Raw genomic sequence first — 15,272 nt, forward strand, 5'->3', positions numbered from 1 at the left:
TATTTTCAGAATTTTTGGCATGTAGCAAAAACCTTATGTAATATTGTTCTTTTTTTATTTTACTTTTATATATGGCTGAAATTTAAGAATCATGGTGCACATTTCCATATTTGTTATTTTATTTTTTAGAATTTTGGCACATAACAAAGACCTGAATTATGTATTATTTTTTATCTTTAATATGACTGAAATATCTTAATTCGGATCATGGTGCGAATTTCAGTTTTTTTTTAATTATTTTATTTATTTGTTATTTTTAAATTAATAAATTAATAAATTAAATTAATTTTATTTTACTTTTTAAAATGATTTTACTTTATTTTTATTTTTAACTATTTTACTTTATTTCAATTTACTTCATTTTACTTTGAATATGACTTAAATTAGAATCATGGTGCAAATTTATCATATTTTTAAATTTATTTTATTATTTAATTAAATTTTTTAGAATTTTTGGCATGTATCAAAAACCGTAATTAATATTGTTCTTTTCTTTATTTTACTTTAAATATAGCTGAAATTTTTGAATAAGAATCATGGTTCAAAGTTCCATATTTTTTATTTTATTTTGAACATTTTTGGCAAGTAGCACAAACCTTAATTACCTTTTTAAATTTAAAGTTAAATATGACTGTCATGTTCCATATCATCGTGCACATTTCCTTTTTTTTCAGATTTTTAGGCACAGCAAAAACCTTATTTATGCAATGTTCTTTTTTGTTACTTTAACAAAATATGACAGACTGTTTTAAATAGATTCAGTGATCTATAAAATAACAAAAGGTATGCTAAGTTTGATACTAAATTTCATGCATAATTATTCTCTTTTTAATATTTGATTTATGCATTCGTATTTAGATTTTTTTTCGCTATTATAAATGTGCTTTCTTTCTTTTTTAATTAAGCAAATACGGCAATGCAACAAACAGACAAAGGGAGAAAAAGATATCTGCCAGGAGAATGCAATTGCAGGAATTGTTAAAGAACAGAAAAAAATACAGGCATAAATTCGTATTAGATTTTATTTGATTCCGGTTTGCACCTACGTTTCATTGCTTGTGATCCCTCATAAGGGAAACTCTTCACTAAACATGTATTATAAAGTCAAGGTGCACTTTGCTGACCTTAGTGACAGTAATCGAAGCCATGTGCTTTTGACACGGAAAGCTGTCCATTACTTGCCGTCAGGTCTTGTGTGTTTGGTCCGCTTTGTTGTGTTTTATAGGGGACATTTGTGAGTAGAATTGCTCAGGACCTTTTAATCAGGAATCTTGGACAGGCAGGGTCAGATTGTCACTGCGTATCCTGATAATAAGAGGGAGGGATGAGAGCGGAAAGAGATTATTTTATGTTAAAGCTCAGTCCATCTGCATGGATTACTTTATGGGAGATCTCTCACCCTGCAGGTCGTAGGTCTTTTGGATTTAAAAGCTTTTCAAAGACTTCCCCCACGCTCAACCAGAGCTTCAGGAAATTAAGAGCCGTGGAGACGCTTTCCAGTTCACGCGTCAATTTCTAAACTCTAGCACTTCTTCATTCCACAGGTCTTCCTGGTATATAGAGCATTTCATCTGCTTTGTGAGCTGTCATTATCTTATCTACTTGTAGTTTCACAGATCTTATCTCTCTAACACCATGCATATCTGCAGCTCTCTGAGGAGGTGAACTTTCTCCAGAGATCAGATTGAGGGAGTTCTGCTACCTATGTGACCAACAGTTTATTTTTTGGACATATCTGTTGAGAGAGACTGTTTTAATTGTACTTCAAAAGTCGTAAGATCCTGAGGGAGGTCGGATCGAGATCGCGATCTTTTAACGATTAATTGTGCAGCTCTAATTTATATATGGAAGGCCGTTTCCACCACTGTATAAAAATAAAAAAAGTTAATTTGAATGACAAGATATAAACTTATGAAGTCAGAATTGCAAGATGACTCTCAATTCTGACTTTTTTTTTTTTAAATAGTGTGATAAACTCACAGTTGCGAGAAATAAAGTCAGAATTAAGATAAAAAGTCGCACTTCAGACTTTTTTTTCTTACATTTGGGAGGTTATATCTCACAATTCCAGCTTCCTTTTCCAATTCCTTTTTTTTTCTCTCAGATTTGTGAAATTCAAATTATAAGATGGCAATTGTGACTTAACGTCAGAATTGCATGATATAAACTCACTATTGTGAGAAATAAAGTCAGAATTGTGAGAACTCACAATTCTGACTTATTTCTCGCAATTCTGACTTTTCTCACAATCTTTTTTTTTTCCTCAGAGTTGTGAGATATAAATAAAAAATGGCAAATGCGAGTAATGAAGTCAGAATTGCGTGATAAACTCACAATTGTGAGAAATAAAGTCAGAATTACAAGATAAAATTTTTTTTTCACAAGATAACTTGCAATTCAAACTTTTTTTTCTCACATTTGGGAGTTTATATCTTGCAATTCCATCTTTTTTTCAGAATTGTGAGATACAAATGATAAGATGGCATTTGCGAGTTATAAAGTCAGAATTGTGTGATATAAACTCACAATTGTGAGAAATAAAGTCAGAATTGGTAGATAATTCTGACTTTTGTCTCCCAATCCAGACTTTTTTCCTTGAAGTTGTGAGATACAAATTATAAAATGGCAGTTACGAGTTATAAAGTCAGAATTTCGAGATCAAAAATCACAATTGCAGCCTTTTTTCCCAGAATTGCTTAACAATCATAATTGCAAGATAAAAACATGCGATTCTGACTTTTTTCTTGAAATTCTGACTTTTCTTGCAATTGTGAGTTTATATCACACTATTTTGAGAAAAAGACGTCAGAATTCTCACAATTATGACTTTTTTGAGATATAAATTATAAAATGGCAATTGTGTTATAAAGTCAGAATTGCAAGATAAAAACTCACAATTCTAACTTTTTTCTCAAAATAGTGTGATATAAACTCACAATTGCGAAAAATAAAGTCAGAATTAAGATAAAAACATGCAATTCTGACTTTTTTTCCCGAATTGTGAGATACAAATTATAAGACGGCAACTGCAAGTCAGAATTACGTGATATAAACTAGCAATTCTGACTTTTTTTTATGAGTCAAATTCTGATATAAACTCACAGTTGTGAGTTAGAAAGTTAGAATTGCAAAATCTAAAAGTACAATTCCAGCCTTTTTTCCCTGAATTGCGTGATATAAACTCACAATTGTGAGAAATAAAGTCAGAATTGCAAGGTAAAAACATGTGATTCTGCCGTTTCTCTTGCAATTCTGAGAGATTTTTCTCACAATTGTGAGATATAAATTATACGATGACAATTGCTATAGTTAAAATGTCAGAATTGCGAGATATAAAATCTCAATTCCGGCCTTTTTTTTCCCTGAATTGCATGACATAAACTCACAATTGATAAAAGCTTTCTGACTTTTTTTCTCGCAATCCTGACTTTTCTTTTTCTCATGAATGTGAGAGATAAATTATAAGATGGCAATTGCAAGTTAAAAAGTCAGAATTGCATGATGTAAACTCACAAATGTCCAGTTTTGAGGATAAAAAAGACTCATGAATATGTTCTCACAATTGTGAGTTTATTTTTCTCAATTCTGATTTAATGACCCACAATTGCGTGTTAAAAAGTTAGAATTTTGAGATATCAACTTATATGAACCTATATAAACTAATTATAAACTTGCAATTCTGAGGGGGAAAAAGTCAGAAAAGCCAGATTTGTGAGTATATCACAATTCTGAGTAAAAATTCATAATTGCAAGCTAAAAAGTTGCAATTACTGCAATAGTTTTCACCACAAATAACACATTTCTCCTCATTTACTTGCCCTCATGAGTTTATTTTCTTCTGTTGAACACCAAAAAAGATATTTTGAAGAATGTTGGTAACCAAACAGCTGCTGGTAGCCATTGACTTCCATAGTATTGTATAGTATTTTAATACTGTGGGTGCCAATGGGGACCAGTAACTTCTTGGTTACCAACATTCTTCAAAATATCTTTATTTTCTGTCATTTATCTTTTAATGATATCTTCTTATGAGTTTCTTTCTTCTGTTTAGTTGTTTAAATGGTTTGTTTCTTCTGTTAGGTTGGAAACCCAACAGTTGCTGGTAGCCATTGACTTCTAATGTATGAAATGTCCTTCAAAATATTATGTGCAGAAGAAATTAACTCATACAGGTTTGGAACAACTTCAGATTGAGTAAATGATGGCAGAATTTGTTTATGAGAGTACTGTCCCTTTAAGACAAAATTATTTCTTCCTATTTCATTTTTATATCACTTTGAAATTGTTAAACATAAAAGAAGTGTCATTAACTAAAGGAAAAGTGCTTTTTATGTTTTATGTAGACATAATTTCTTTGAGGATATAACTTGGTTTAGCATTTTGTTATTTAATGCAGTGAAATTCATACATTTTAAAATACTTTTTGGATCCAATTCATCTCTTTCTTTTTAAAGATGTCACATGTAATTAAGAAAGTAAGTAAATGAATATTTACTTTTTTTAGTTTATAGCATTCAAAGCATGTTTGTATGATTTATTATATGCATGCTTTTATGAAACCGTATGTCTGGAGGGGAAAAAGATTTATCATAGATTTAAAAAGCAACTCAGAGTAAGTCTTTGCTACAAAATCACACAGCCTGAGGCCGTTTGCATGTCTTTTTATTTGATCTTGAAAAATACAGTAAAAGAGCATATGCAAGTCAGAACTCTGACTCGCCCGAATAAAAGCTTTTTCCAGTTTGCTAGTAAAACTCTGACCTTCCTCGTAAAATCAGCGCAAAACAAAGCGACTCTAATGAACGAACCTCTTCAGCTCTAATGAAAACCGCCTCACTCCTGAAGCCCTTTTGTGCTTTCTGTCCTCATCAGGCTGTAATTACCCCATTAATTCCTTGTTCCTTTTCTTTTTCCTTGTTTTGATGTCTTTTTAAATTAAAATCCATTTGCATGTAAGACTTTTGGTGGCAATAATCACCAGTATACGAGTCCAAACTGCCCCAGGCCTTGAGAACATCAAGATCAGAAGAGGCTGTGGAGAAAAGAAAAACTAGAAATAGACAAGGAACATGAGGAAGTGATGGAGACCAAGCAAGCAGGATTGGGAAAAGGGAGAGTAGGGAAAAGAGAAAACAATGGAACAAGCCTAAATGTGGGTGTTTTCCTGCCTGAAAAGTGATTTGGCAGAAGATGCTGCGGTGGCGTTGATATGTGTGACCTGTCCACCTGCACGCACCGATCCTCTGAGCTTCTGATGGCTGACTTACAAGATGTGAGGTCATTGTAGGCCATCCGCTGTTGGCAGATCCAACATCCATTGGGATACCATCTGTTCTGCCCTTCATTTGCAGATGTTTGTCCAGTGTTGTCCAATTAAAGTGGACAATGTTCTTTGTCCCCTTTTGAGAACCGTGGACCTTTGTCAGGGTTGACACTAGGCTTGCACAACATAGGTTATACATAGACTGTCTGTCTGTCTGTCTTTCTTTCTTTCTTTCTTTCTTTCTTTCTTTCTTTCTTTCTTTCGTTCTTTCGTTCTTTCTTTCTTTCTTTCGTTCTGTCTGTCTGTCTGTCTGTCTTTCTGTCTGTCTTTCTGTCTTTCTGTCTTTCTTTCTTTCTTTCTTTCTTTCTTTCTTTCTTTCGTTCTTTCGTTCTTTCTTTCTTTCTTTCGTTCTGTCTGTCTGTCTTTCTGTCTGTCTTTCTGTCTTTCTTTCTTTCTTTCTTTCTTTCTTTCTTTCTTTCTTTCTTTCGTTCTTTCGTTCTTTCTTTCATTCTTTCGTTCTGTCTGTCTTACTGTCTGTCTGTCTGTCTTTCTGTCTGTCTTTCTTTCTTTCTTTCTTTCTTTCTTTCTTTCTTTCTTTCTTTCTTTCGTTCTTTCGTTCTTTCTTTCTTTCTTTCTTTCTTTCGTTCTGTCTGTCTGTCTGTCTGTCTGTCTTTCTGTCTTTCTGTCTGTCTTTCTGTCTTTCTTTCTTTCTTTCTTTCTTTCTTTCTTTCTTTCTTTCTTTCTTTCTTTCTTTCTTTCTTTCTTTCGTTCTTTCGTTCTTTCTTTCATTCTTTCGTTCTGTCTGTCTGTCTGTCTTACTGTCTGTCTGTCTGTCTTTCTGTCTTTCTGTCTTTCTTTCTTTCTTTCTTTCTTTCTTTCTTTCTTTCTTTCTTTCTTTCTTTCATTCTTTCGTTCTGTCTGTCTTTCTGTCTTTCTGTCTGTCTGTCTGTCTGTCTTACTGTCTTACTGTCTTTCTGTCTGTCTTTCTGTCTTTTTTTCTTTCTTTCTTTCTTTCTTTCGTTCTTTCGTTCTGTCTGTCTGTCTGTCTCTCTTACTTTCTGTCTGTCTGTCTTTCTGTCTTTCTTTCGTTCTTTCATTCTTTTGTTCTTTCGTTCTGTCTGTCTGTCTGTCTCTCTTACTGTCTTTCTTTCTTTCTTTCTTTCTGTCTTTCTGTCTGTCTTTCTGTCTGTCTGTCTGTCTGTCTTTCTTTCTGTCTATCTTTCTGTCTTTCTTTCTTTCTTTCGTTCTGTCTGTCTTACTGTCTTTCTGTCTGTCTGTCTTACTGTCTTACTGTCTTACTGTCTTTCTGTCTGTCTTTCTTTCTTTCTTTCTTTCTTTCTTTCTTTCTTTCTTTCTTTCTTTCTTTCGTTCTTTCGTTCTGTCTGTCTCTCTTTCTTTCTTTCTTTCTTTCTTTCTTTCTTTCTTTCTTTCTTTCTTTCTTTCTTTCTTTCTTTCGTTCTTTTGTTCTTTCGTTCTGTCTGTCTGTCTGTCTGTCTCTCTTACTGTCTTTCTGACTGTCTTTCTTTCTTTCTTTCTGTCTTTCTGTCTGTCTTTCTGTCTGTCTGTCTGTCTTTCTTTCGTTCTTTCTGTCTATCTTTCTGTCTTTCTTTCGTTCTTTCGTTCTGTCTGTCTTTCTGTCTTTCTTACTGTCTTTCTGTCTGTCTTTCTTTCTGTCTTTCTGTCTATCTTTCTTTCGTTCTTTCTTTCGTTCGTTCGTTCTGTCTGTCTGTCTGTCTGTCTGTCTGTCTGTCTGTCTTTCTGTCTTTCTTTCTGTCTTTCTTTCTGTCTTTCTGTCTGTCTTTCTTTCGTTCGTTCTTTCTTTCTTTCGTTCTGTCTGTCTTACTGTCTGTCTGTCTGTCTTTCTGTCTGTCTGTCTGTCTGTCTGTCTGTCTGTCTGTCTGTCTGTCTGTCTTTCTTTCTTTCTTTCTTTCTTTCTTTCTTTCTTTCTTTCTTTCTTTCTTTCTTTCTTTCTTTCTTTCTCTTTCTGTCTGTCTGTCTGTATGTCTTGCTTTCTGTCTGTCTTTCTTTCTGTATGTCTGTCAGTCTGTCTATATATTTGGATTAATATTTGTATTATTTTAAATATATAAGGCGATTTTATTTATTTATAAATATTATAAAAAATAATGTTAATATCAGCCATAAAATATAAAGTTTAATATTTCATATAGTCTTAAAGTATTGAGTCACATCTAATCAGTTAATTTATATTGCATAAATTATTTGGTTATTTATTTATGTATTTATAAGTAAATAAATAAATTATAGAAATATATTATGTTTTTTTATGTATTTAATTATTTGTTGTTTATTATTTCAAATAAATGAATGAATGGCAAATCTGGGCATTGACATTCCTTTTCTCAAAAAAGTACTAAAATTACTGTCTTACTAAGTAAATATAATGAAAAATTGCTCACTCATAATGGGTATTACTAAAAATATTTTTCCAATGATTAGATGAATAAAAAAGCCCAAAACAATTGCTTATTTATTAATTACTATTTTAATTTAATTTAATTTGAGTTAAAAAATATAATATATAATATACACTTTCTAGTAATATTTTATAGTAATATATATGTATGTATGTGTAGTAGTAGTAGTTGTTCATAAATGCATGTTTTCAGATTTTTTTGGCTGAACAATCAGCACCAAATTACATAACAGTCCAGCATTAGGCCATTCATGAAACATGAGCAGAACAAATTCCATGTAAATCGTTTTAAACACCATTCTTACATATGTTGTCACATTCGAATAAATGGCTTTGCAAACAATTTACACATACTTTTTAATTAATTAGGCATTCCAGATAAATGTGAGCCATAAATATAGTCATTAATGACACAGGAACATCAAAACTGCATAGAGTTCTGTGTTGAGGTGTCCATTAGTTTGGCAGATCTTGTTCATCACTGGCGTTCAGCTTATGGTTGGCATCAATCCAAAGGCATTTTCTCTGGAATGATCTCACATCTGCAAAGTGGCATGAAATGCGGCAGAAAATTGATTTGTATGACAGACAGCCTATGGCAGAACACACTGTCCTGCTCTCTAATGCACTCCTACTTTTTTCTGTCCATTTCAGAGATTTTCGCTCTACAAAAAGAGTAGTAAAATAAATTACGAGCTAGGAGAAAGGGCACACTCCTCGGACTTAATGCGACAGCTCTGAACTTGCCTTCGGAGGCTTTTAGCAGATGTGATGTCATACCTCTCTCTAGTGTGGTGAATGTTGTCATGGGCCGCTCTGATGATACGCTGGGTGTTTATGTGTGAGTTACTCATTTCACAACCCGCCAAACTCCCACCGGTCTCTGATAACTGCACCGTGTGGGCAGGATTTCCATTGTAGTCAAAGCAGAATGTGTGTGCGTGTCTGTTTTTGTGTTTTGTTTAGTGTTTCCTGGTTTGTGTTTGTACAGTGGTTTTTTAACACCACTTCTAATGGGTGCTAGGTACCCCCACCTTGGGTTTTTGTAGACAATCATTGTGGAGTGAATAAAATTGAATTGAATTGAATTGAATTGAATTGAACTTAATTGAATTTAATAAATAAATAAATAATAAAAAATATTAAATAAAAAATAAAATAAAATAAAAAATAAAAAATAGAAATATAAAAAAATATAATAATTAAAAAAATCATTAATTATAAAGCATGTGTCATATTAATGTTGAAATGTTAAATTTAAAAGTTGCTGTATTACTAAATATAGACAATAATAGGAATTACTAGAAATATTTTTCTTCATAAATAACAACAAATAAAGAAAGATAGAAATAATAGAAATATATTATAACAAAATAAACAGTTTATTGATTGATTTATGCATTATTTTTTATCTTTGTTCTTTTTTATGTTTATTTTTCATTTTATTTTGTTTATTTAATTATTAAATTTTTTTTTATGAATAAATGCAAATCTGTACATTGACTTATTCCTTCAGATTTTTTGTTCACCGTTGAACTTAATGGGTAATACTCAAAATAATTTTCAAATTTTATTTTACACCTTCTAGTAATATTTTATAGAAATATATACATATTATCATTAGTATGCATGTATATGTGTGCATTTAATATGCTAATTTAATATTTTAATTTTAATTAATTTTAATTGTATGAAAATAGATGACAATTGTATAGTTTATAGTAATGAAAATATATTTTCATATATTTTCATAGACTTTTTCATTATTTTTTTTCTCTCGGATTGTTTTATTTTATTTTAATTAATTAATTGTGTGGATTTATACATAATTATGTATGTGGATTCTTGCATAAAATTGTTCAGTTCATGTCTCAAAAAATTAAATAAATAAAATAAAATAAGAAAATGGTGATAATGATAATAATTAATAATAATATTAATAATTGTACATAATTACTCCTGCTAAATATAAAGAAAATTGTCCACTGTTAAATATTTCCAATGAGTAGATTAATAAAAAAGCAAAGTAACATATAACATACATAGATTTATTTATTTATTTTATTTATTATTATTTTTTATTGTTTTATTTATAATTTGTATTTTATTTTAATGTATTACTATTGTTATTTTTTGGTGTTGTTTGAGTGAATGGGTGAAAACTTTTTCTTTTTCTAATTTTTTTTCTTGATTTTATTATTATTATTATTATTATTATTTTTTTTTTAACATTTTGTGAATCACCTCTTGAAATGACAAAATGATGCATATCAGGCCTCACGAGCACATAGTGATGATCCAGGTCAAGAATGCTATTTATCTGTCTATATTTCCTCCAGGAGCACGTGGTTTCGTTTAAGTCAGTGGACTGGTTGGTTCACTGAGGTTGTCCAACTGTTTACCCATCTTTCAACATTTCAATGCAGTTTCAAAGAAAGACAAGTGGTTGCATTTGGAACTGATTGATTGCTTGACGTGTTTGTCATTGTTTAGAAGTTTCACTCGAGGTTGAACTAATTGTTTACTGAGGAGAGCAGCCAGTCGAGCGTGAGACCAAAGCTTCATTGTTCTTGTGAATTTTCAACTCTGACTTTCCGAAACTTCTGGCTTGAGAAATCCTTCAGGAATTCTGGTAATGCTAAATATGCAGCATTGAGTAATTGAAGTGCATGGACTCGATTTTCTGGTCCTGCTAGACTTGTCAAATAGTGCACGGAGGTAACGCACCACACACGGGATGCTGTCAAGCTTCAATCGTAGTTTGGGTGTGTATGTTAATACGTGCATTACATCACTAACTAAAGCTGAGTCAATGATTCAGAGTTTCCTACCTGAGCTTGGTCTGGGAAATGCAAACTGGAGAATAATTTGACTGAGAACAAACAGACAGGCGCTGTAGTATTTCTTAAGGGGAGCATTTTAGAACAACGCAACACTAATCATGTTATCTGACATTGTTTAATCAAACTAAATAATTTAAGAAACAATTTATAATTAATAGCAATGGAAATTGCTATTAATTTCAAAAATGCAAAGTCAAAAATATTTAATTATATGTTGTTATACTATAATTAAATTATTTTATTTGAATTAAAATAAGTACATTATATGTAATATAGTAATATTTAGTAATATAGTAAAATAGTTATATTTGTATTTTAATTTAATATTTTTGGTAGAAATTATTTATATGTATATAGTGTATATAGTTTAATATTTGAATTAATATTTGTATCATTTTAAATAAATAAAAGAAATTGTATTTTATGTAGAAATTTTAATTAAAATAAAATTCAACTTAAAAATAAAAATATATAATTAATTTGTTAGTTATATAAAAATTATTTAACAAAACCATGTTGATGATTTTTTTATTTGAATTTTATAGATTTAATTTAATATTTGTATTTAATTAAATATTTAATGTTTTTGTGTTCATTGTTTACTTTTTATTATTACTTTATCTGTGTATATAATTTGATTCATTATTATTTGAATTAATATTTGTATAATCTTAAATAAAAAAGTGTAGTTTCATGTAGAAATGAATTAAAATAAAATTCAATTTTAGAGTAAAAATATATAATTAAGTTATATAAAAAATATTTAACAATGCAGCCATATGTTGGTAATTTTGTTTTAATTTATTTAAATGTATAGATTTGTAGATTTATTAATCGAATTTGATAATTTAATGTTTGTATTTTAATTAAATATTTAAATTGTGTTTGTGTAATTTACGTTATTACTTTAATTAAGTGAATTAAAATGAATGAATTATAGTGTATAATATATGCACTTTCTAGTAATATTGTTATGTATATGTGTGTATATAATTTAATAATTTGATATTTGAAATAATATTTATATAATTTTAGATAAAAAAAATTTCTAGAAATTTAAATTTAAATTACATTTTTAAAATAAAAAATATAATTTAAGTTATATAAATGTATTTAAAGATTCAACTGTTTGTTGGTCATTTTTATTTATTTAAATACATTTTTTTTTTTTTTATCAGCATTAAACAGATTCCTCAATTCTGTCGCTTGGTAATCGAGAGCCTTGTTAACATTTATTGAGTCAGTCAGGAGTGGTTATATCAGATTTGAGGTCTTCAGTTGTAAAGTTTTCTTGTTCTGACAGAAGAACAGACTTCCATATGGTGTTCATCCAGTTCTTCAGTATTAATAGTATCACATTCGTCTCACTGTACTTTACATGATTAGTTCATTCTGGGTACTGTACAGCTTTCGATATTTTCCACTCAGTTGGCCAGTCTCACTTCTAAACCAAAACTGCCATGCAGGTTGTTTTGATAAACTCAGGTGTGGTTTGCTGATGTTATTTTATTCTCCCTGAAGGCCTTCAACTTCACCGCTGTGCACATACTTTCATTTAAGAACATGAAATATGACGCCTTAAAGAACACGATTTGCATGTTCATACCAAAAGAGTACAAGATTAAATACTGTAAGAAAATTTGGAAGCTCTTTAGTGACTCCCTCAGCACATTTCTGAACTCCCATCGCTGCACATAATGACGGAAATAATCTATAACACAGTTTCCACTGTCTGTGTTTGCTATGATAATAACAGACCATGTCTGAGAATATGAGGATCAGTTTTCTGATTCATTGGGTCATGAGGACAGAAGTGGTTTTGTTCCATGGCCATGTTTTAAGACTGTAAGCGTGACACGACTGTTTTAGAAAACGGCAAATGCTCTTTTTAATAATAAAACACAAGCTGAAAGTAGGTTAACTCAAGAAATTAAATGTTCTCTGCAAAATTCTTACATAATGGAATTTGCATTTTATGACACTTGTTTTGTTTTGTGTGAATCTTCATTTGCAGATCCCCTGCATACTCACAGACGATACCACAGCGACTACAGCTCCTCCAGTGAAAGCCCCTCAGTGACTTCATCAGACCCAGACTACAGACAAGGTTGTATTAATGACCTCATCAATCTGTTTTTAGTTTTGGTCCAGTGCTGGGTAGTAACTGATTACATGTAATCTGGATTACATAAAAGTCATTATCAAAAGTTTACATCCTCCTTTCAGAATCTCCAAAATGTTAATTATTTTACTAAAATAAGAGGGATCATACAAAATGCATGACCTGAGTAAGATATTTCACGAACAAAGAAATTGTGTTCTGTGTTCTTACCTGAATGATCCACAGCTGTGTTTTTTGTTTAATGATAGTTGTTCATGAGTCCCTTGTTTGTCCTGAAAAGTTAAACTGCCTGCTGTTCTTCAGAAAAAATTCTTTAGGTCCCACAAATTCTTTGGTTTTCTAGCATTTTTGTGTATTTGAACCCTTTCAAACAATGACTGCATGATTTTGAGATCCATCTTTTCACACTGAGGCCAACTGAGAGACTCATATACAACTATTACAGAAGGTTTAAACGCTCACTGATGCTCCAGAAGGGAAAAAAAAAACATGCATTAAGACCCGGGGTGAAAACTTTTGGAATTTAAAGATTAGGTTAAACTTATTTTGTCTTCTGGGAAACATGTAACTATCTTCTCTCACCCCTGAACGCCAACACTAAATGAAAAAAAATATGATATTTAGGCAAAATAAGAATAATGTACACATCTCCATTCTGTTCAAAAGTTTTCACCCCCGGCTCTTAGTGCATAATTTTTCCTTCTGGAGCATCAGTGAGCGTTTGAACCTTCTGTAATAGCTGCTTATGAGTCCCTCAGTTGTCCTCAGTGTGAAAAGATGGATCTCAAAATCATACAAAAATGCTGGAAAACCAAAGAATTTGTGGCATCTGAAGGATTTTTCTGAAGAACAGCAGGCAGTTTAACTGTTCAGGACAAACAAGGGACTCATGAACAACTATATAAACAACAACAACAAAAAAAAAAAAAACAGCTGTGGATCATACAGATAAGAACACAGTATTAAAAATCAAGTGTATGTAAACTTTTGAATAGGGTCATTTTTATAAATTCAGCTATTATTTTTTCTTGTGGACAATAAACATCTTTTTTGTGAAATATCTTATTCAGGTCAGTAGTAAATAAACAATAACATGCATTTTGTATGATCCCTCTTATTTTGGTTAAATAATGAACATTTTGCAGATTCTGAAAGGGGGATGTAAACTTGTGAGCTGAACTGTATTGCATTTTAAAGAAGACATTGAGCAAGTTGGTATGATATTGTAAGGTCCACTGCATCCTTAGTGGCTCTGATGTCGATAGAAAGCGAAGATTCTTAAGTTCGCTTTTACATCCAACTACAAAACACCTGTCTTGCTTACGAGACATTGTCGCTAAAGCTGCTTGAGCACAAAGAAAATGGTGGATGGCATACAACTAGCTGAGGGCGGGAATATGCTTATACGGGATAGTCAGTCAGTAGTGGTGGGCGGGGCTTGAGCAATATGACATTATACTGTTTAGAAAATCAAAATGGCGTGATAATTGAGTCCACACACTGCTAAAACACATTTATATGCAAACACCATATAAAAGTGTATTTTTGCATCCGATGTCCCCTTTAGAGCTCTCATAATCAGGAATGCAGTTACTTTTTATTTATAGATTAAAAAATTATATCCTTTTTAAAAATATACATTTAGAAAGTCTTATTATAGTCAGGTGACTCATTACACAGAAAATAGAAACACAAAACAATTAGTTTAATATGACATTTGTGAACCTGGACCTCACAACCAGTTAAGGGTCAGTTTGCTTTGAAAATGAGATTTGAGAATTGATTTGAAATAAGCTTTCCATTTATGTATGTTTTATTAGGATAGGACAATATTTGACCAAGATACAGCTATTTGAAAATCTGGAATCTGAGGGTGCAAAAAAAGTTGTTCAAAGGAAGCTCTTAGCAAAGAATATTACTAATCAAAAATTAAGTTTTGGTATATTTACGGTAGGAAATTCACGAAATATCTTTCCTTAATATCCTAATGATTTTTGGCATAAAAGAAAAATCAATAATTTTGACTTTTCCACAAATATACCCATGCTACTTAAGACAGGTTTTGTAGTCCAGGGTCACATTTTATGATTTAATTATTACATTTTCATCATCTCACAAACCCCAGTTTGGAAACCTTATTGTAATTTAATGTTTAATGCACTATTTGATGTTGATAACGAAGAATGGGACATATTTTCTTACAAATGAGGTCAAAAGTGATTAAAAATGACATTACCTAATGTGTGTAATCCAACAGATTGTCAGTAACTACAAATATTACTAACTACAATTGTTAAATAATCTGGTCTATCTAGGTCATATTGTACTCAAGTCCAAATGATCTCTTAAACATTTTCTTAAATTCTGCAGGTTTAAATGATTTGTTCCAAAATAAGATTTTAATCTTTAATATGAAGTTAATCTAAGACAGCATTTATCAATGCGGTGTGAGTCATCACAGCTCATAATACAGTGAACTTTTCAACACTTGAAAATGAATGAACGAATGTGGGTGTTTGTCATTTAAATCCACTCAATGCTGACCATCCGGTTCATATAGGGGAAATAAAAAATGTTTTTATTTGCATATTACTGTACCGTGCCAGG

General features: G+C 31.1%; 1 protein-coding gene across 1 annotated transcript in view; it reads left to right on the forward strand.

Annotated features, from left to right (window-relative positions):
• Positions 1-15,272, forward strand: part of ptpn13 (protein tyrosine phosphatase non-receptor type 13) — an 82,525-nt gene that overhangs the window by 18,142 nt on the left and 49,111 nt on the right. Inside the window, exon 4 of the mRNA XM_073824459.1 lies at positions 12,558-12,650. Coding sequence (XP_073680560.1) covers positions 12,558-12,650 — 93 coding nt within the window. The remainder of the gene's footprint in view (positions 1-12,557; positions 12,651-15,272) is intronic.

The sequence above is a fragment of the Garra rufa genome, chromosome 19 (assembly GCF_049309525.1).
Source record: "Garra rufa chromosome 19, GarRuf1.0, whole genome shotgun sequence".
In the NCBI taxonomy this organism is placed as follows: Eukaryota; Metazoa; Chordata; class Actinopteri; order Cypriniformes; family Cyprinidae; genus Garra; species Garra rufa.